This window comes from Vitis vinifera, chromosome 18 (genome assembly GCF_030704535.1).
Source record: "Vitis vinifera cultivar Pinot Noir 40024 chromosome 18, ASM3070453v1".
NCBI lineage: Eukaryota > Viridiplantae > Streptophyta > Magnoliopsida > Vitales > Vitaceae > Vitis > Vitis vinifera.
In genome coordinates this window covers 11845405-11867179 of record NC_081822.1, presented here as the reverse complement: position 1 = coordinate 11867179, position 21775 = coordinate 11845405, and the positions used below count along the sequence as shown (strand labels likewise).

Genomic DNA, 21775 nt, shown 5'->3' with positions numbered 1-21775 from the left:
TTAAATTGGTATCAAACGCACTCACTCTTAATGGATTCTCGGTGCATCGCCTCCTTTGATCCTGTCTGCCACACCTTTCTAATACCATGGAGACTCTTCCTCTCACCTGAGCTCACAATGCTACAATCCCTGGAATGCGCCAATCCACTTACAGCTGCTCGTTAAGCAGGTGAGAGTCAGAGACAACGGCCCGCAACCTGTCATTTCTCCAGCACCCTGGTCACTACCCCTTCATACATGACAGATCAAAGTTCTAAAGTTCCTTCAACCCATCCAAATATTGAAGAAACCTTTGCGCCTCTTCTTTTCAAGTTAATCATTCAGCTAGAAACATGGTATTTTGGCATTTTACTTTTGATAAAGTATTTCTCAACAATCAGGTGATTCAGCAGTAACAAATAGGCTGCACAATCACACAATTCTTAAGGCAATGGAATTCTATTATTCTACTGATGAAAGTGAATAGGAAGCTAGAACTAGAAGGCACAATTAACCAGAGAAATAATAAATAAAAACAATCAATAAAGGAGAAACCTAACAAACTAACAAAGGAAACTAACTAAAAGAAAGTACATGTGGATGCTAGAACTTACAAATATCAAATACTTAATCAATTCAAGAATACACTATGTTCTTATCGTTCTGTGAGGTAACATCCCCAAATTCACCAAGAAAAAAAAAACCTAAATTGCAGAACAGATACCATCCGCTGCCATTTTGCAGTTCGGTAAAGAAACAGCCAATGCATTTCACTTATTCCTGCTCTGAAATTGTGTGTAAACAAAGCTAGAAGTGGCAACAGTATTCTCACCAAAGCTGTTTATAATCATACTCTTACAGGCTTCTGTAGAACACCTGACAAATAAACCTCAGATTTTCCTGGCCCAGCTGCATCTGGCTTCTCCCCAACTACCCATTTCAGTTTTCTGTACCCAAATCTTTCGATCAACCGCGTTAAAGCCTTTTTCTTCTCCTCGTTGGCACAGTAGAAGTTATCCAACCAAAACAAGCCACCAGCCCTTAAAATCCTATCGATATCAAACATTAAGAACTCCAATTTCTCTGGGCGGCCCCCAACATCTAATCCACTGGCTGCGTGAACTATATCGAACACATTGTCATAGAAGGGGAACCTATGATCTAAACTCAAATACACAGGAAAAAGCCCTCTTGCTGATACGAATTCGCTAATGGGGGCATCAACATTTAAAGTAGCAGTGATCACCGTCACATTTCTTTCTGCCATTCTAGCAGCGAAGGTCCCAGACCCACCTCCAATATCAAAGCCTGTTCTGGTTCCTCCACTACCCAGAGCCAACACATCATCTATGAGAAAATCGTTCTTTCCCCTGGCCTTAACAAACCTCTGATTCTCATACCCATTAGCCAAATCAAAACAACCAACACAGTCTTTCCCTAATTTTTTATTATTCAAGCACTCAAAATTTTTGCAGCCAAGACCACTCCAACTCACAATCTTATCACTAACCGGTTTCCAAAGCGAAATGGGAAAAGAGTATAGACCCACCTTAGGGACAGACTTAGCAAAGCATCTCCTCCGTGGCAGTGGCTCGCATCCCCGCAAAATCAGCCTCTGGGCAAGGCTCCAATCATCAGGGCAAGCACCAGAAACCTTGTAAGTCATGTACTGAGACAACAAATCTACAGATTTATCACAGGAATGCCCCACAGAGGCCACCATTTCCGTGATTCCAGTCTTGGAATCTTTCCCGAGAGGAAGCTGATGGCGTTGCAGAAACAGCTTAAGCTCGCTCGCAGTATTGGGCCTGGAAAGATCGATGCTCTCGTACCCAAGAAGCTCCTTCTCCATCTGCGCCAGTTTCTTTTGCGAAGACTCGATCTCTCTGATAATCAGCGAGACTTGCTCGGAAATGAAAGAGATGTTCTTGTGGGTATGCTGAGTTGGGTGGGCTTGATCCTTTGGAGACGATGTGAAGGCGTAGAGAGCGAAAAGATTGGTGGTGATAACAGAGAAAAGCATAAGAACATTCACCGCTGAAGAACACAGTGAAGCTCTTCTGAATCTGGCTGTGCCATCCCCAATTTTCAGAGAAACAGAGCCCATCTCGGCCCCTCTCTGCTTCTGCTGGTGCTCGGCTCTACAGAGAGAAAGTGAAGAGAGAGAGAGTCGTGGCAGTGACCTGTGAATTGTGAAAGTGTGAGATTTGTGGAGTAAAGCAAGTGGGAGAGAAAATATTTAAAAAAAATTTACATTAAATTGTACAACTAAAGTTTGATTATGAAATTTAAAACCCTGCAACTCTGGTTCATGGATCCCTGTCGGTTGTGGTCATGATCTACGGGAAAGTTGCAATTTTCTATCGTGGCCCTACACGTGTGAGCATCGGGGGCATTCCTGGACCCACTTGTCATTGATCGTTACGACGACAAAGAATGGACGGCTAGGATTTGAAGGTCAATTCAAAAGTCAAAACAGCACACTGAAACGCCTACTAAGCGTTGACATGGTGGGCCCCCAACCAACCTGCCATGGGAGCATTGCTCAGATGGGAAGGCAAGGAAACACGGATGAAACAACGTCGTTTCAAATGGCTGGCTGGCAGGCTCTCTCCGTTACAGTGAGGAAAGCAAGTGTGAAGGGAATTTGAAAAAAATATCATATTTTTGAATCCTGACAATTTCACTTCAATGCTGAAATTTGAAATATTTTTCTTATTAATGTCTTTAAAAAAAAATCATAAATTTTAAAAAGAATTATTATATTATTTTAAATAATCCTTAGTGGGAATGGTGAAGAGGGAAGAAGTCAAATGAAATTATATGTGGATGATAAATGTAATAATTACAGAACAGTCCTAACTCCTAAACTCCAAAGTGGAATATATAATCTGCAAACACACACACACTCTTCAGAGAAAGTGTATTGGAAAATGCCAAGGTAATGTATAACCCGGAAAATGATGTGAAAGAAGCACGTGGCAGTGGCACGGGCAAAGGAAAAACACTTGCCTTTTTTCTTTCCTTCCCTGAATGCTCCGGATGCGTGGCTGTCAAAATTATTCGGCTCTTTCCACAGAGCTTCCTAAGAGAAAAATGTTTGACGGAGCCAAATGCGCAACCTATGTTTTTTTCCCTTTTCTTAAGAAATCAGGCCGCCATTTTCACAACACCACTCTAGAGGAGTTTGGAAAAGACTAAAATATTCCAAACTTTTATATTATGATTTTTCATAAATGTGCAATTTAATTTGTCTTAAATTTTAATTTTAATTATTGCATTATTTGATGCAATTTAATTTGTGATCATTGAAGTTCATTATAAAGAGGGCCCAAATGCATTCGGAATTACAGCTTAATGAATGCCATAAAGTAGTCAGTGCTCAGTAGGGCAATGAATTTTACAAAATATTTTGGTAGCCTTCCAATTTAGTGCCGCATTGATCATTATAAAGAAATGCTTTTTTGTATTTGATTGTTGAGATTGGAACTAGGAAAATCAAATTGGTACCTCATGTGTTACACTTACACCCCCTCGCCATCATCTAGAAACATTCCATTTTCATGCACTGCTGTCCTCGCTGCCCAACTAGGGTCAATTGGCGTCAACATAAACACACGATGATGGATCCCTTACACCTGCGCTTTCAAATAATGCAAACCCGCGAAGTCAGTGCAGAAGTAGACTTTTTTGGTACCCACCTAAAAGGCACCATCAGTGTCAAAAGTATTATTTCATTATTTTTTTATTGGGTTAGTGTAATTATTAAAGTATGCTTTTTCAATACCCACCACAAACCACCCATTAGATGGACCCATGTACATGATATTTGGAACCTAATCCATATTTTTGTAACCTTATACCCTATAACTGTGCTCTTATTTCATAACCTAGATCTCACTATATACATTCAACAACTACAATGTTTTGCTGGATAAGTATCATGAAATGCCTTTATACGTTTTCCTTTCCCAATTTTTGCATTTTGGAATTTCCAATTTGGTTTTTGAATTCAGGCAATTTACGTTTTTCTAGTCTTTCTCACAAGGAAAGACATCAGAAATTCAAACCTTAAAACTACCAAGATTGGAGTTTTGCCACAGTAGGCATCTTTTCACAAGGCGTGCTGAAATTCAAACATCAAAACCTTAAAACCATACAAACCATGCAAACTTTCCTCTTAATACCAGTTGAGAAGGACAAAGCTTCCCACCTGGATCAATCCTACTGTGTTGATTTATCCTTGCTCAACAATGTCTATACCCAAGTACAGCACCAAACTGCTAAGAGAAATTGCAACTTTCATTTTTCCCAAAAAGAAATAGGTCTTCCTTTTGCACGAGTCTTGGTTATTCTCTTCACCAAGGCTTTTAATCTGCTTGTGTAGAGAGGTAGAAAGAGGTCCCATCCCCAAATGGATTCGAATGCCTCATTGAGTGTTCTAGGCAAAGTAAACGTTGAGAAAATGGATATGCATTTCGAATATCATCACTAGCATCAGTTAGAAAAATTGCAAAGAAAATATACATGGTATACATAAAATGCCCCTGCAACATCATACTTGCATCAGCATCATCACAAAATTCTAGTGATCACAGATCTGCCCTCCTCTATGATACCAAACGACCAGTTCAATACCATCACCATCCCCGTCACCGTCACCATTTTAAGTCATCATAAGACCATATATTACCAGGATCATCACATTGACCATCATACCAATACTATCCAGGTGGGATCAACACCAGCCAGTCACCATCATCCGTATCATTATGAGCATCATGGCATTGACAAAAGCCGATTCAAATAAAGGACTGTAATGGGGTACTTCAATAATCCAAGAAAGCAAGAATAGGAGATAAATAAGGAAAAAGATGAGTTTTCATGATAAAAGAAACCATCGAGGGATCAAATGGAAGTTACCGACTCAGTTTCTTGCATATGGAAATGCGTTTTCCACAAAAAAAAAATGATAATTTTCTTGTGCTTCACACCCATTAAAAGAGATTTACCAAAAAAACTAAAAAACAGATATACTTGAAATGGCAATAATTTCCCCTTTTCCTCTATACCGAGAATGTGAAAAGGAGATGCAGGCGGGGTGGGCTCATCATCGTAGGCCCATCACTGCCTACAATAAGATTTCTATATTAACAATTATGCCATCAATCATTATGAGCTAACAATGCATCATTCAAAAAAGAATATCTCAGAAGCCTAACAAGTAAGAATACACTCAACCATGGAAAACATTTATCTAAGATGAAAATGGAAGGCAATAAAAACCACTGCAAAGGTTGGAGACTCAAAAAGCTCCAGAAAGACTTGGAAACAGTGATTCATGCACCATTATTCATACTGCTTTTGATCAAATAGAATCTCTCTAATCATTTTTTCTTGATCGCCATCAGTGATGAGCCTTAGCTTCAGCCTTCTTTTGTGAGTTTGCCTTTGCCTGGTCCAAAAACATAAATGTATAAATAAATAAACTGTTTCAGAATAAGAAAATAAATTTAGGCTAGTAGAATGACAATCACACCACAAACGAGAAACCTTTTTGGACGAACATAAAAGTTTAAACAGGACCATAGAGAATGAAATGGATGGACTCAAGTGTATTCGGTTATAAGAACCAGACTGTTTGCCTAAAAAGGTTGATGTTTATTCACTTCCTTTATAATAAAAATGCTCTTGTTTCCGTACATATGGTTGTTGTCATCAACTTTCAGCACCTAATAAAACTACAGTCTGCAAATAGTACATACATGTCTTATGCAAAGATGAGATTTTCTCTCTCTTTTTATCTGCAAAAATAGAAATGTTTTAAAATTGGAGAAAAGTGTGACAGGGTATAGTGGGATAAAAATGATTAAAAAAATATGGGTTACTCTTTAACTTTTCAGTTCGAAAGGATTTTTTTTTTTGACAGGTAAAAACAAGCTTGTATTAGAAACACCTAGAAGTGGTGAAAATGCACCACCTGACCCAACGAATCCACCCTTACCCAAATCTCATATTAGATATAACAGAAAGAAGGCATTCCCAGTTGACATGGTCATGAGCCTTCTCAATGTCCAATTTTAGAAGAAGACCAGGGTTATTGTTCTTTAATCTAGAATCCACAGCCTCACTAGAAATGAGCACAGCGTCTAGGACCTGTTTGCCCTGAATAAAGGCATCCTGGTTCTCTGAAACCACCTCCCCCACAACTAACTTCAGCCTATTTGCCAAAACTTTGGCAAGCAGTTTGTACAGTCCCCCAACCAAACTGATCTGTCTAAAGTCTTCCAACTCTTCCGCACCCCCTTTTTTTGGAATCAAAACCAGAAAATTGGAGTTTAGGCTCCTCTAGAACGTGCCAAGACAATAGAATTCTCCAAAGAAAGCCATAATCTCTGCTTTGGTGAAATCCCAGCAAGAATGCCAAAATGCCATGGTGAAGGATTAAAATACATTTATTTCATGATGAGATTTTCTTTTTCTTTTTTTTTTTAATCAGATATAAAATTCATTAATCAGGATTTTGAAGTATATGCGACAGATAAGAAATCATTACAAACTCTAATCAAGAGAACATATAAATATGATATCTCCTTACCCAAAACTATACCAAGGAAATGTGGTTCTGTTACTCTTTTCATCTTTTATTTACACATCAAATTCCAATTGAGCTTAATAATAGTGAGAGAAGATTAGCCAATATAAATTACATTTATGACCTCTTGTTGAATAATAAGAAAAAATTTTAAGTTGTAAGAGTAAAATGACACATAAGCCAAAAATTACCATGTCAATAGCAATTCATCAACTGAAGGAGTCCCTCGTATAAACCTTAAAATCATAACACTCTTTTCATACTCTTCTCTTCACATCTTTAATCAAAATTACATCTTCACCCTTATTTCCAACACCTTAGATCTAACTTCACTCCTATAAAAATCCTTGTCCATTTTGACTATAATTTTTGTTTAATTTGTTTAAATAATAAGATTTTACTCGGTTAACAGTAGAGGGCACTTTTAATTAAAACTACATGATTAATAAGGAAAAAGAAAAGAAAAATCACATATAGAATTAATAAATGGTATTAGATGTTACATCAATACAAAAATCCACTTGACATCCTCAAATTCAAAGGCCCAGATTCTTTATTGAAAATTTTACCCTTTTCCATTATATTTCTCATAGAATGAAATTTGACCAAATAATCAGCAAACAAACAAACCCCAAACCAAACCACCCCCCCCACAAAACCCACAATCTCAACTACACACACATATTCATATCAGGATGTCCAAAGTCCTAAAATTTCAGCTATTTTCACTGCTTTTACTAATTTTTTTTCAACCTTATTTAGGATATTAGGATATGAAGCAGAAAATCCAGTGTGACTCCTTCAAACCAGGTGCTTTTTCCGTGGACTTCACCATCCTCTTGGACTAGTTCCAGCTATCTAAGCTCTTTATGAAAAAATATTACAGCTTGACACTTTAAATGACCTAGAATATTATAGCATACGTTTTAACTATACAAGCCACTAATCTAATGTAAATCTTACACGTCTAAAACCATGAGTTTTATGTCCACATGGTCTGACCAATTAGCTTGGCTGTACCCACCCTCTTAAGTACTCAAGGTGTGGAGGTCAGATGATACCATATTAGGAAGTAATTTTCTTAAGTCACAATAAAGAAGGGATACAGACAGCTTTAATCAAAACAGAATTAAAAATCCATGTAACCTACAATCTAGCCAATGTCATTGTCTAGATTTACTTAAAACTTAAAACAGCAGGTAGCAACATAGTTATGTCCAAGATGCAACAACTCCATAGTCATAGTGCCTCACCTTCAAAGGTGTGCGCCTTGTTGGAGAGACATGTCTCATTTTTATTTTTATTTTAAACCTTTTTACTGAATCTTAAATTTTATATTTCATTAATTTTTGTTGGATGTTTTTTCTAAATATTTGGAATTTGGAATTTTTTGTATCAAATTTTGGATAATATTTAGAAAATTGACATGCACCCTAGGTTGCACTTCATTTTGGTTAGGCATGTTCCCTGGGGCGTCTAAGTCTCAAGAAAGTTTTGCATCTTAAGTGCAGCTTGTGAGTTAAGCCTTTTTACACCATGGGTAGTAAAAGTGGTGCTAAGAGTAACATGGAGTAACCATGGAAAGCTGTTTAGGTAATTTTATCACGACTGTAGTGAAATATGAAAATAGGTGTGTACTTCCATCCCATGTCAGCACCAATCAGCAGTTTTCTAATATTATGATCAGCAATCATGGCATAGTTACTCTTGCCACTAAAGGAATGATTGCATGAAAGTCACCATTTCATTCTCTTGATGGCTATATTTCATGCAAACTCATTGGAAATCACGGATTTTGTTAAATTTAGTCTACTCACAACAAAAATATCTTCCAAATGTCATCTAGAGTATCATCAAATCCAAAAGAAAATGCAAGGACAATGTTATTGCCAGAGCTATTTGGTTGCTTCCATGGAAAATACAAATAACTCATTGAATTGTCACATGTGGAGAAACCATGGAAGCAACAAAAACAGATCTGGCAGTAACGCCACCCTTAAAAATTTGAGTTGATCCACACCATCTTTCTTCCTTCAATCCAACAATCCTAGTGCTCTGCTTGGTGTCTAAGTGAAGTAGGAAATAAATATTAAATTGATGAACCTTAGATTTCATTGTTTGGGATCCAATGAACAATAATCACGATTCAACCATGCCAAATACAACTACCTATAAAAAAAAACCATGCCAGATACAACTACTTGGTGTGTTTGAGGTTATCTTTTCATGTTTCAGAAACCAAAACAGAATCAACCATAAGATTCAAAATCTATTTCCTTCTCTTATTCTTCTTTCCAGTATCTTGAATCACGGATCAAAGGGAAAACTATCAAGTACCAAGGGAATAAATAAATCTACTAAATCTTGGGTGAGAGTGGTGCCTTTTCAGGTTACAATGACTATCACCTACCAAGGGAGACTCCACATGCAGGTATTCATCTAATTAAAATCCTTCCAAGTCCCAAACACAACTGATAGCTTGTTTGGGTTGGTTTTTGAGAAGCCAAATGATCTTTTTAAGCTTAATAGAAGTGCTCGGGAGATTTTGTTCAAAGAGCATATGACTTTAAAAAAAAAAAAAAAAAGCCTTAACATGGAAATTTGGGAAATACTGCTTCTCTTGTAAGCTATTTTGGCGTAAGTAGAAATCTATTTCATATTTTTATAATACTAGAAATTGCCCTTCAAAAATGATGGCTTTGGATTTCACTTCAGCTTGTTGCTAAAGCCAGAAACAAAAAGCTATTCCAGTTTGGGCTTAAGAATTCTCTAAAAAAAATGAAATTTTCTATGGTTAGAAGAGTAAAATTATGTGACAGACACAAAACTAGGAGGGAAGAAAAATCGACGCCAGACAAACAACAGTGACAATGAAATAGAAATGACCAATGAGGATTAAGGCCATAACCAAGCATTAGTAAATCTGATCAGAAGGCGTGATCATATGTGAACACACAACAAACTCTAGATGGTTTTTTCAGTAACCGATGAAAGCATACCTTGAGAACCTTGAGCTTCAAGCTTCCGTAAACGACACCAAAAGTGAAGGCCGATGCACGAACCACCTGCTCAACAGGCCCATTATAAAGAGACAGAAAGTTAAAGAATCAATCGGAGCGATAATCGGTTTGGTGGCCGTGTAAAACAAAATAAAATGAATAAAATTTCTTCAAATCATTCATCCTAGCGGGTGACATAACTAATCGTCCTTAGTTCCCGCAACACCTACGTCCTTTAAGAATCAAAACAGACGGATCGTGGAATTCAATATTTTCTTTTCTTTTCTTTTTCCCTCGGTTTTCTCAGCAAAAACAACCAGCAATGAGACAGAAACGAAGAGGCGTACCAGAGCAAGAGTGCTGGTTCCAGAGTAAGGTCCTGGAGGCGGAGCCATTGGATGATCTGATCAGAAAAATGGCTCAAGTTGTCGAGAGTCTGGAAACAAAAATCCTCAATCACCAACCCTAATTAGCAAATGAGATTTTCCTCTTCCACTTTCCTTATTCTATACATCCGGATCCTTTGACCTCCAACCTATGAAACTGGGTCGGGTCTCGACCCATTTAATTCCGAGTGCCAAATATAATATAAATTAGTTTGTTTGTTACAATTTTGTGTTAATGGACTTAAATTATAAAATTGGCAATGTGTTGTTCTATAGTAATTTATAAGACACGTGTCTATCAAAAAATTGTAAGACGCGTTAATCACCGTTAAAACGACGGCGTTTCGAGGGACTTCACCGAGATCAACCGACATGGTGTGTGCATGATTTCCACTGGCGAGAGGAAGAGGGAATTTGCACAACTTTCCCGGGAACCGAACGGCGGTTAGAAAATTCTCCCTGATTTTGTCTTCGAAATAATTATCCAAGTTAGAATAGAAAGAAAGAAGAAGTGCACTTACATCGGGCGAGAAATGGGAGCATCGTCTTCGACACAGCAGGTTTCGACTGAACAACGGGAGGCCGAAACCCTAGCAGCTTCGACTGGAGCTCTTCCAATGCTTCAGAAGTCTTTCTCTAGGCTTTCTAATCCCGAAACTAAAGCGATTCCCCTGACATCTCTGCAGGTCAAATTTTCTCTAAAAAAAACTAGGAATTTTGGTTTTGATTTCGTCCCTGAAACTCTATCAGCATGTCCTGTTCTGTATCTTTGGCTAAACTGATAACCTGATTGAATTGAGATGAGTCGAGAGCGTGTATCTTGATATTAGCCTCTGTTTGGTAGCCTAGGAATCCTAGGAAAATAGAATAAACAAACCTTTGAATTTTGTGATGTTGTTGTTTTGAGTTCAAAAACAATGAGTAACACTTACCCAAATCGGATCAAATGGTTACATTGGGCTTATTTGAGTAGAATTTTTTGTTCTCTGCTATCAGATATGAATAATGAAAGATTTGAAATTTCAGTTTGGTTCATTGTCCTAAAATTTTCAGCTCTGGACAGGGCAATTAGGATTTGTTATTGGTAATACTGTTAAAAGATGTGCTGCTATGTGGAAATATTTAGGTTTGAAACTGTTAGGCTATTTCGATCTTGTCAGACTCAGTCATTTGATTTTGGTTTTGTGTTTGGTTTGACATCATAAGTCTGGTTGTTTCAGGAATGCTTCTGTATAGCTTTCAACAATGCAAAGTGTGAAGCACCTTATGTTCCTGACTACGTCTTGCAGTTGTTGGATCAACTGGGTCCATCCATAGTTGACCTATTTTTTGTGGCAGAAAAAGGAGGGATAAGTTGGGTTGAGTTTGTGAGGGGTTATACTAAATGCTGTGGGAGGATGTCAGCTGCAATGTCCCTTGGTGCTTTGTTGAGGGTTTTTTCAGTTACGACTGTGAAAGTGGGCATGCCTTCAAAATTGCAGTTTGAATCTGATGATGCTGATTGTAAGATAAGTGGCTCCCTCCAGCCAAATGAGTTGCTTGTGCTTCTTTGGATGTGTTGGATTATGACGTGGAGTTCTAGAATCTCCAAATTCTCCAATGGAAAACTGAATCTGGATCTTCCGGATATAAATAATTTAGTATTATCAGCTATTGTGTCATGTACAGAAGTTGGCAGTGACTTGAATTTATGGGATTGTGATATCACAAGATTGGAAGTGCAACTTCCTGCAGGAAAAATTCATACCTGGGCCTTGAATACAGTGCCAAATCTTGCAGATTGTTTTGTGCATTTTGTCCATGTTAAACTCCAAAACACTGCAACTTCAGAGGTACCAATGTTTCTTCCCCTTATTTGAATGATGTTCTTGGCCTTTGTGATTCCATATCCCCTGAATTTCACTATTATCCTCCTACTGTTTTTTTCTAATCAATAATGAAGATTGTACTTAGTTTACCCAGGTTCATTGATTAACAAGGTGTATACAGTCACATCCTTCAGCTGTAGAGTTTAGAATGTATAATGATTCATTAGTAACAAGTGACTTTGCTCTTATGCATGCTTAGAAGATGAGAAGTTTTTTTTGTTTTCAAAATGATATTCATGAACATTAAGTGGCTGCCAGTGCATGCCTTTTTCAAAACTAGCAAGCAGATGAACTTGTTCTTGTAGTAAGGTTACATGCTGCCTCCCTAGTAGATTAATGCATGAGCTATGTGGCCTTCATCATCATCATCACTGGTTAACTTTGTGGATCTTTCTGTTCCTATCTACTTTATTTAGCATTCTTTTAGTAACTCACTCTTCCGGTCATCCCTCCAACCACTCAGACATGAGCAGAGGTAGAATCAAACCATCCATGATGAACTTCCTCTTCTAGCATCTACCTGAAGAAGCCATATGCTCTTTGTTGCATTTAGTTTTCCCATTTTTCGTTTCATGATGCTCTGATCCTCCTTCCATAACATGGGAATCATTTTCTTTGGAATTATGGCAGATTCTCTAACATGAGTATATCATGTTAGTCAGTTCTCCTTCATTTTGTCAGCAATAGGGGCCCCTACTAGAACTCACTTAAACAATTATTCTTCTTCCTTTTTGGTTTTCTCATGATCTCATCTATCCATGTTAAAGTTTAAATTCAAATTCAAACTCAAACCTGTTGTTTGATTGCAAAACTGTTGCTCCATGAATCATGGTTGGTCTTGTTGCTTTCTTGTAGAATTTATGTGTTATTTCTTTAAGTTGATTGCTAAATAATTCTCCATGTGAAATTTATTTTTCCTTTTTTTTTTTTTTTGCATTATCATTTTTTTTAGCACTGCATGTGGTGTTTGTCCTATTATTCAGGGAGCTTGATGCCATCTGTTAACATGTTCTTCCACCAGTCAGTGGGGAAAACACCATTTTGTCTAAATTTCTGCACACCTTAATTCCACTTTGTAGTTTATGCTAAAATTATAACGAAAATGCTTAATGTATGCATAACTATATTAGATCGTCATTATACAGTTTGATTTGTTTTATTAGATTATTTTATTTGTGTAAAGAAGTTTAAATAAGTTTGTAGGCTGATTCTGTCTTGTGTTCTTTGGTATTGTTTTAGTACTTATGAGTACATTGCAGTAATAATGAGTGTATTTCTTGAAGCACCAAAGAGGGGTCCTGTTGTTTCATGGGATTTTTTCTTCCCCAGTCAACACTTCAAATATGTGTTCTAGGAAATTTAGAATTTTTAAAATGCAAGTTGGTGGCTAAACTGTCAGTGCCATTTTCGCTTTTTCTAGTTGTTCTATAGGCACCCTTTCTCATCAGCATCCACATCAAAGCATCACATTTTTCTTTAGATGTTGGATGTGAATAATCAAGTAGTTTATGGTAATTATTATTCTTTTCTTGCTTTCAAATTAGTTCGTTTACTATGAACTTTCTCGGTATTAATTTTCTGTGAAACCATGGATGATTTTTTTTCTTTCTTTCTTTTTTTAATAAAATGGCAGAGTGAGATGGAGGCCTCAAGTTCATCAGTAAGTGATGTTTCCTCAGCAAAATCATGTGATGCTCATCTTCTAACTTGTGGGAGGGCGTGGGCTATTTCCCTATCACCGAGAAGTACTATAGGTCAAGAGATTTTAAGAGTATGTTTCCCTAGAGATGGGGAAGGATCAGAGGAAAGCCTTCTTTATCGGTTTGTCTTCTCCCCTTTTGTTGTATAGACCGAATAGTTTTCCATCTTTCAACAAACTATGCTGCTTGCAATAATTCCCTGAATCCAAATATATGTTCAGTATAAATATTAAAAATGTTTTCATGAATGACTTGTCACTTTCACCACTTTGTTAATCCATATGGCACTTGTGGCATTCTGAGAATATTCATGAAAATTTCTTTCTGTTTTAGGGCTCAGCATGTTGACCAATTTTTAGTTCCCATCTGAAGAACTTTATCAATAATGATCTTGATCTGCCATTCAAGGTTTTTTTTTTTTTTTGTTTTTGGAGAGAACATTTCTCCATGAGAGTCAATTCTTTTCATTCTGTTAATATGTATGTTAAGGATAATCACATTTAAATTTGGAAATGATTTTCTGCTTAACTGTTTCTTTAATTGTTTTGATCAAACTTCCATGTATCTCATTTGAATCGGTTGAGAAATTCATCAATGTATTTATCTTGGCTGAAAATTCACAATGATTATGCTTTTCTTGTTGAACTGGTAAAGAATCTGAAGCAGTTTTCTTGTACAACATGCTTCATGCTTTTTGGTATAAATTTGCCGTCGAACAATTAATGAAATTGAATTATACAAGAATCTTGTTGAGAGAGAGAGAGAGAGAAAGGAGAAAAACCTTATTCTCATTCATATATTTTCTACTTACAATTGAGATATATATATATACAAGGCTAGGAGTCCTAACTATCATACATGTGACCTATATTAACAAGGAAAGATAATATACTATAAATACATTATATTCAACACTCCCCCTCAAGCTGGAGCATATACGTCATATGCACCAAGCTTGTTACAAATATATTTAATTCTAGGACCTCTGAGAGATTTAGTGAAGATGTCTGCTAGTTGATCATTTGAATTAACAAAACTTGTAGCAACACATCCTGATGCGATCTTCTCTCTAATGAAATGACAGTCAACTTCAATATGCTTGGTCCTTTCATGAAAGACTGGATTGGATGCAATATGTAATGCGGCCTGGTTATCACAAATGAGTTTCATCTGTTCATCCTTTCCAAATCTCAACTCCTGAAGAAGATGTCTCAACCATATGAGTTCACATGTTGCCAAAGTCATAGCTCGATACTCGGCTTCAGCGCTAGATCTGGCCACTACATCTTGTTTCTTACTCTTCCAAGATATTAGATTACCTCCAATAAAAACACAATACCCTGAAGTGGAACGTCTATCTGTGGGTGAGCCAGCCTAATCTGCATCTGTGTAACCAACAACTTGAGTATGACCTCTGTTCTCGTACAATACACCTTGGCCTGGTGTACTTTTGATATATCGAAGAATACGGATTACAGCATCCCAATGGCTATCACATGGTGACTGTAGGAATTGACTAATAACACTCACAGGAAAAGAAATGTCTGGACGAGTAATGGTGAGATAGTTCAATTTACCTACGAGCCGTCGATATCTCCCAGGGTCTCCTAAAGGCTCCCCCTGTCCTGGTACAAGTTTGACATTCGGATCCATAGGTGTGTTTACCGGTTTACAGTCTAACATACAGGTTTCTTCCAGGATGTCTAAAGCATACTTCCTTTGGGAAAGGACCACACCAGAACTGGATTGAGCTATCTCAATTCCCAAGAAATACTTGAGTTTACCAAGTCTTTGGTCTGAAAGTGGGTAAAAAGATGTTGCTTTAGTTTCTGAATACCATCCTGATCACTGCCTGTAATGACGATGTCGTCCACATAAACAACCAGATAAATACACTGCCCCAAGGAGTTATGATGATAAAAAACTGAATGGTTTGCTGTACTGCGAAGCATGCCAAACTCTTGAACAACAGAACTAAAACGGCTAAACCATGCTCGAGGAGATTGTTTCAAGCCATATAGAGAACGGCGTAACCTGCACACTAAATCAGACTCCCCCTGAGCAACAAAACCAGGAGGTTGCTCCATATAAACTTCCTCGGCAAGATCACCATGAAGGAAGACATTTTTAATATCCAACTGATAAAGAGGCCAAGAACACATAGCAGCCATGGAGAGAAGCAAGCGGACAGAAGCAATCTTGGCAACAGGGGAGAATGTGTCACCATAATCAGAACCATAAACTTGAGTATAGCCTTTAGCAACTAAGCGGGCCTTAAGACGATCAACCTGACCATCAAGACCAACCTTAACGGCATAGACCCAACGACAACCAACTGTAGATTTACCAGAGGGTAAAACAACAAGATCCCAAGTGCCATTAGAGTGCAGAGCAGCCATTTCATCTACCATTGCCTGTCGCCAGCCTGGATGGGAAAGAGCTTCATGGGTGCTCTTTGGAAGAGAAACAGAGGATATAGCAGAAACAAAAGCAAAATAGGGTGAAGATAAGCGATGATAACTCAAAAAATTGTAAATAGGATGAGGATTACGAGTAGAGCGAGTACTTTTCCGAACAGCAATGGGTAAGTCATTAGAAGAAGGCAGAGCCGGGGCAGGTGAAGCCGAAGGGATAGGAAGTGAGTCAGCAGGTGCCTCAGGAAAAGGGAGAGGAGCAACGACACGAGGGCGACGATGATAAACCTGAAGTGGTTGAGGGGGCAAAGCAGCAGGTGGGGAGACAATGGGAATGGGCAAAACTTCAGAAACAGGAAGAGACTCAGAAGTGGTGGAAAAGAATGGTGAGTCCTCAAAGAAGGTGACATCAGCGGAGATAAAGTATCTATGAGTCTCAAGGGAATAACAACGATAACCCTTCTGAAGTCTGGAATATCCCAAGAAGAGGCACTTCATGGCTTTGGCGGAAAGCTTGTCTTGTCCAGGAGTGAGAATATGAACAAAGCAAGTACAACCAAAGACACGAGGAGGAAGGAAATAAAGTGGTTGGTCAGGGAAGAGAAGGGAGTGAGGAATCTGATCGTGTAAGACAGAGGAGGGCATACGATTAATCAAATAACAAGCGGTAAGAACAGCGTCCCCCCAAAAACGAAAAGGAACGTGACTATGGAGGAGGAGAGTACGAGCTGTCTCAACAAGATGTCGATTCTTGCGTTCAGCTACCCCATTTTGTTGAGGAGTATGAGCACAAGAAGACTGATGAAGAATTCCATGATGAGACATAAACGAAGTAAATTGGGCTGAAAAATATTCCCTGGCATTGTCACTGCGTAACACACGAATAGAAATATTGAACTGGGTTTGGATTTCAGTATAAAATTTCTGGAAAATAGAGAATAACTCAGCTCGATTTTTCATTAAAAATAACCAAGTACATCGAGAATAATCATCAATGAAAGTGATAAAATACTGAAATCCTAAAGTAGACGCAGTCCGACAAGGACCCCAAACATCAGTGTGGACAAGCTCAAAAGGAGACTGTGCCCGATTATTCAAACGCTTTGGGAACGAGACACGAGTATGTTTCCCAAGCTGACATGACTCACACGGAAGCGACGACAAAGTGGAAAAACGAGGAACCATCTTCTGGAACTTGGAAAGACTAGGGTGGCCCAGACGATTGTGAATGAGGAGAGGAGCATCAGTGGAAATGCAAACTGCAGGAGATGAATCTGAGGTGAGGTGATAGAGGCCTTGAGACTCACGTCCTATGCCAATCGTCTTCCCCGTACTCCGGTCCTGCAAGGTCACAAATTTATCAGAAAAGGTAATAGAGCAATTAAGAGTATGAGTGAGTTTGCTGATGGAAATAAGATTAAAAGGACATTCAGGAGTATAAAGGACAGAAGTGAGAGGTAGAGAAGGCAGAGGAAGGGCCAAACCAATACCTTTAGCCACAGTTTGAGAACCATTAGCTAAGGTAACAGTAGGTAAATCAGAGGTAGTAGTAATAGAGGAGAAAAGATCCTTATTACCAGATAGGTGATCAGATGCTCCAGAATCTAGAATCCAAGGTCCAAGAGAAGATGTGTGGGTAAGGCAGGCAGAGGCATTACCAGGCTGGGCAACAGAGGCAATAGAAGCCTGAGATGTCTGAGATGCGGAGGAGCTCGGAGGCTGAGGCAGCGGAGAATCAGATGACTGGACCATATGGGCAGTGCGAGGAGGTCTTCCATGTAACTGATAGCAACGATCGCGAGTGTGGCCAAGTTTATTGCAATAGGTGCAATGAGGACGTTGGCCTCTACCTCGGGTACCACTGCGTCCTCCTCGAAAGGTAGTTTGAGAAACTAACACAGAAGAATCTGAAGCGCTATCAGATGGCAAAGTCTGAGTGGACGAGATACGGAGGAGGCGAGCAAACACATCATCCAAGGACGGAACTGATGAACTTCCAAGAATCTGATCACGAATAGACTCAAGATCCGGACGGAGGCCAATAAGAGTAAAGACCATGAAGAACTTGTCAAACTGTGTTTGTTGAGCCCCAACATCAGGAGTAAGAGGCATCACAGTCAAGAACTCCTCCTTAAGAGAGGCAATCTGACCAATATAAGTAGATAGATCCAAGTCCTGTTGGCTGAGATGGACAATAGCAAAAGCCACCTTATAAAGACGCTGGATATCATTCGTGTATAATCCTTTGGCCTGAGTCCAAAATTTAAAACAAGTTTTATAGGCCTGAAGATGAAGAAGAATCCTGGGATCAACCGATTGCCATAATACACTACATAACTGTGCATCTATCTTCCTCCACTGTACGCGGTCAACCTCAGGGATATCTGCCTCCGGGGTAACCAAGTGATCCTCATATCCTTGACCCATAAACCAAAGTTCAACAGAGGCAGACCAGGAGCGATAATTCTCACTGCCAACCAATTTCTCTGAGGTAATCATAGGAGATCCAGAGATAACAGAGGTAAAGATCTGATTTTTGGTGGTCATATTCACGTATTTGGATCGAAGAGAGCCCTAAGACGGGTTCAGATTTCGGCGGAGAGAGAAAAAACAGTGAAACCACGGCTGTGAGAGGTGCAATCAATGGAGAAAAAAAGGTCGTGACGTGCCTGGAGAGGAAGAGAAGCAGCACCCAAGCCTCGGAGATGGAGGGGGAGCCCTGTCGGAGGTGGCCGGAATGGCAAGAAAGCCAAAAACAGGGAAAAAAATGGAGATGCAGGGCTTGGGGAGGACTGCCAGAGGGCTAGAAGGCCAAGACGACGCCGGACGAGCCTGGAGAGGTGTCGGAAGTGGCCGGAAAGTGAGCCACGCGCCGCCACGCGCCGTCACGCGCCGGCGCGTGGGTGACAGTCCGGAGGAGAAGAGCGGCGCGTGGGGGCGCGTGAGAGGCCGGTTTCCGGTGGGGTTTCCACTGGCGTGTAGATCAGCCTCCGGCGTTTCGGAATATGTGGTCGTTGCCCGGAAAATAGGTCACCGGAAAAGGGTGCCGGCATGGTGGAGATCCGACGGCAATGAGGTTGTCCGGAGTGGTTCGGGAAGAGAATGAGGGGACCGGAGGGAAACACGGTCACTGGACGGTTCGCCGGAATTGATTACACGGCTAAACCGAAAAAAAATTAGGTTTTCTCCTTTGGCTCTGATACCATGTTGAGAGAGAGAGAGAGAAAGGAGAAAAACCTTATTCTCATTCATATATTTTCTACTTACAATTGAGAGATATATATATACAAGGCTAGGAGTCCTAACTACCATACATGTGACCTATATTAACAAGGAAAGATAATATACTATAAATACATTATATTCAACAAATCTGAAGCAGTTTTCTGAAATATTCTGTTATCATTGAATCTGAAGCAGTCGTTGAACAACTAATGAAATTGAATTATGTTGTCAGCCTGTTATCATTTTGTCTGAAATATTCTGTTCTATTTATTTGCAGATTCAGTTGTACAATTGCTTACCACTCCCAACACATTTTATTAAGCATCCATTTGCTACTAATTTGTAGGTCATCACTTCATGGGAAAGGTTTGAACAGATTCTGGTCAAATATTGAGGGTTATCATGGCCCAATGTTAATGTTGATTTCTGCCAGTTCAGGAAATTCTGAGGGTAGCACCAATTCCAGGAGATGGATCATTGGTGCACTTACTCAGCAGGGTTTCGAAAATAAGGATATGTTTTATGGAAACTCTGGGAATCTATATGCTATAAGTCCAGTTTTCCATTCATTTTCACCTTCTGGTAAGTAATCTGGTGAGAGAAAGGAGGGAGAAAAAGAAAAGAGATGATTTGTGTATGTTTTGGTGCATTGTCTCACAGAAAGTGGCAAGCAAAATATCAAATCTTAGCACAATTTTGATTTTTATATCCTCTCTGAAACTGAACATATATATTAACTGGCAGGGAAGGAGAAGAACTTTGTGTATAGTCATTTACATCCTACTGGTAGGGCATATGAGCCACATCCAAAGCCTGCGGGGATTGCATTTGGTGGAACCATTGGGAATGAGAGAATATTTATTGACGAGGATTTTGCTAGAGTTACTGTTCGCCATCATGCAGTTGACAAAACTTATCAACCTGGTTCCCTCATCCCTGATCAGGTAGATGCAGAGACATTAAAATGGTCATACTCATAGTTGATACTGATGGGAACTCATGGGTTGAACATGTGATCATTTTCTGGTTTCCATGAAAAGAAATTTGAAGATTTTTCTACAGTATATGATATATTTCAGGGGATGTTATTTTAGGAATGGCAGGGTCTTGAACCATCCAATTTTGGATCTTTTCCTTGTTTCACTCTTTTCCTGCTGGTGCATTCATTTTTTACATGATGTTTGGGTCTGGTTTTGTCTTAAGACTCTTAAACTAACTGCAGTTTCTTCAGTGCATGCATCGTCGGTTTGATCTTTTATTTATGTTATCCTTAATTTTCTTTTATCCATTTGCCATTTTGCTCGTGTGTTTTCACTTTTGTTGATGTATTACCTCATGCTTGACTAGTTAGGCATGGAGCTGCATTGAAGCTTTAGCCCACAAACAATCTAATCTTGCATTTCTTTATTTTCTTAAATGATATGATAAAGTAAGATTTTTCTACCAGATGTTTTGGAAATGAGATTTGCATGTGTTATTGGACTAACTATGTGATTAGTCTGTGGCAGAACCGGAAACGGCTACTTTGAAAGGTCCACAACGTATCTTCTAATCCAAGTTTGATTATTTCAGGGGTTTTTACCTGTTGAAGCACGGGTTTTAGATGTGGAAGTATGGGGATTGGGTGGAAGAACAGCCAGGGAAGTACAAATCTCATTTCAGAAGAGAGAACAACTTTTTACTGAGCAAAGACGCAAGGTAATTTACTGTTATTGGATTAAAAGTTTCTCCATAGAGTATGAATTAACACGTCTTTTTTCCAGGTTGACTTGAAAACATTTGCGAGTTGGGATGATTCACCTGAGAAGATGATGATGGATGTTATGTCTGATCCTAACAGAGTTAATCGGGAGGACCGCTAATCAGGAGAGTACAAGTTCAAGCTTCAAGTGACTGGCTTAGAGAAAATGATTATGTAAGTGAGAATTTATTAGGACAATCGAATGCACTACATGTATTTATTTAAAAGAAAAAGGTGAATGAGGAAATGATTCCTTTGTAACTCTAAGTTGTGACTGTACAGAATGAAGGTAGACATCTAAATTATGTTTTTATTGCATGCCAGAAAAGTGTCAACTAGCATCCGAATCCTGGTCCTGGTTGTATTGGAAGATTTTCCTGTTCCATGCACGATCCTTCTGCTTTGCCCCAAACTCTGCTAGCCAAACCTGAATTGTCGACATGCATTTGAGCAGTGGTTTGTGGCGTAGGGAGTTGTTAATGTGCAGCTGAAGGGGCATATTTCTCCAGTAGAATTATGCAATAGGGAGAATATTTCAGGGGCTGGTGTCGCTGCCATGTTTGCCATAGTCGACTTCTATGTCTTGATGAGAGGATTGCAGGTGCTTCATTAAAGCTTCATTGGGGATTTCAGCATCTAAAATTTGTTGATTATGGCTCTGTGCTACTAGCCATCCTATCGAATTGTCCAAATTTCCTCATTTATGAGATGGAATGTTGTATCTGATATAGTTTTATATATATTTGTATAGATCATGGGAATTCCCATTGCTTTTTCAGAGTCAAACCCAGCTTTGTCTTATCTATCGAAAATCGACATGATGTCCCGATTCTAAAAATGAGTGCAAGAAACATTCTACTTGGTGATG

At 38.9% G+C, this 21775-nt stretch overlaps 3 protein-coding genes across 8 annotated transcripts; 1 reads left to right on the top strand and 2 right to left on the bottom strand.

Annotated features, from left to right (window-relative positions):
• Positions 1 to 580: 580 nt before the first annotated feature.
• On the bottom strand, positions 581 to 2281 carry LOC100259190 (probable methyltransferase At1g29790). The gene has a single exon (XM_002277590.4). It carries the CDS (start codon positions 2084 to 2086, stop codon positions 827 to 829), a length of 1260 nt encoding a protein of 419 aa, XP_002277626.1. The 5' UTR covers positions 2087 to 2281; the 3' UTR covers positions 581 to 826.
• Positions 2282 to 5979: 3698 nt separating this feature from the next.
• Positions 5980 to 9968, bottom strand: LOC100853900 (uncharacterized). Its single transcript, XM_059734473.1, has 3 exons — positions 9921 to 9968; positions 9574 to 9639; positions 5980 to 6327 (listed from the first exon to the last, which is right to left on the bottom strand). The coding sequence occupies exons 1-3, from the start codon at positions 9966 to 9968 to the stop codon at positions 5980 to 5982; spliced, it is 462 nt and encodes a 153-aa protein (XP_059590456.1).
• Positions 9969 to 10198: 230 nt separating this feature from the next.
• Positions 10199 to 21693, top strand: LOC100248967 (uncharacterized). 6 transcript variants are annotated; one of them, XR_009465127.1, is made up of 8 exons: positions 10199 to 10645; positions 11180 to 11791; positions 13461 to 13648; positions 19513 to 19748; positions 19911 to 20110; positions 20739 to 20864; positions 20930 to 21081; positions 21237 to 21693. XR_009465127.1 is itself a non-coding variant. In XM_059735030.1 (7 exons), the coding sequence occupies exons 1-7, from the start codon at positions 10493 to 10495 to the stop codon at positions 21026 to 21028; spliced, it is 1614 nt and encodes a 537-aa protein (XP_059591013.1). In that variant the 5' UTR covers positions 10199 to 10492; the 3' UTR covers positions 21029 to 21693. The 6 variants fall into 6 exon arrangements, 2 of the variants coding, with proteins under 2 accessions (XP_059591013.1, XP_010664785.1); XR_009465126.1 differs by having other exon boundaries at positions 21232 to 21693; XR_009465125.1 differs by having other exon boundaries at positions 10274 to 10645; positions 19444 to 19748.
• The last annotated feature ends 82 nt before the right edge of the window (positions 21694 to 21775 follow it).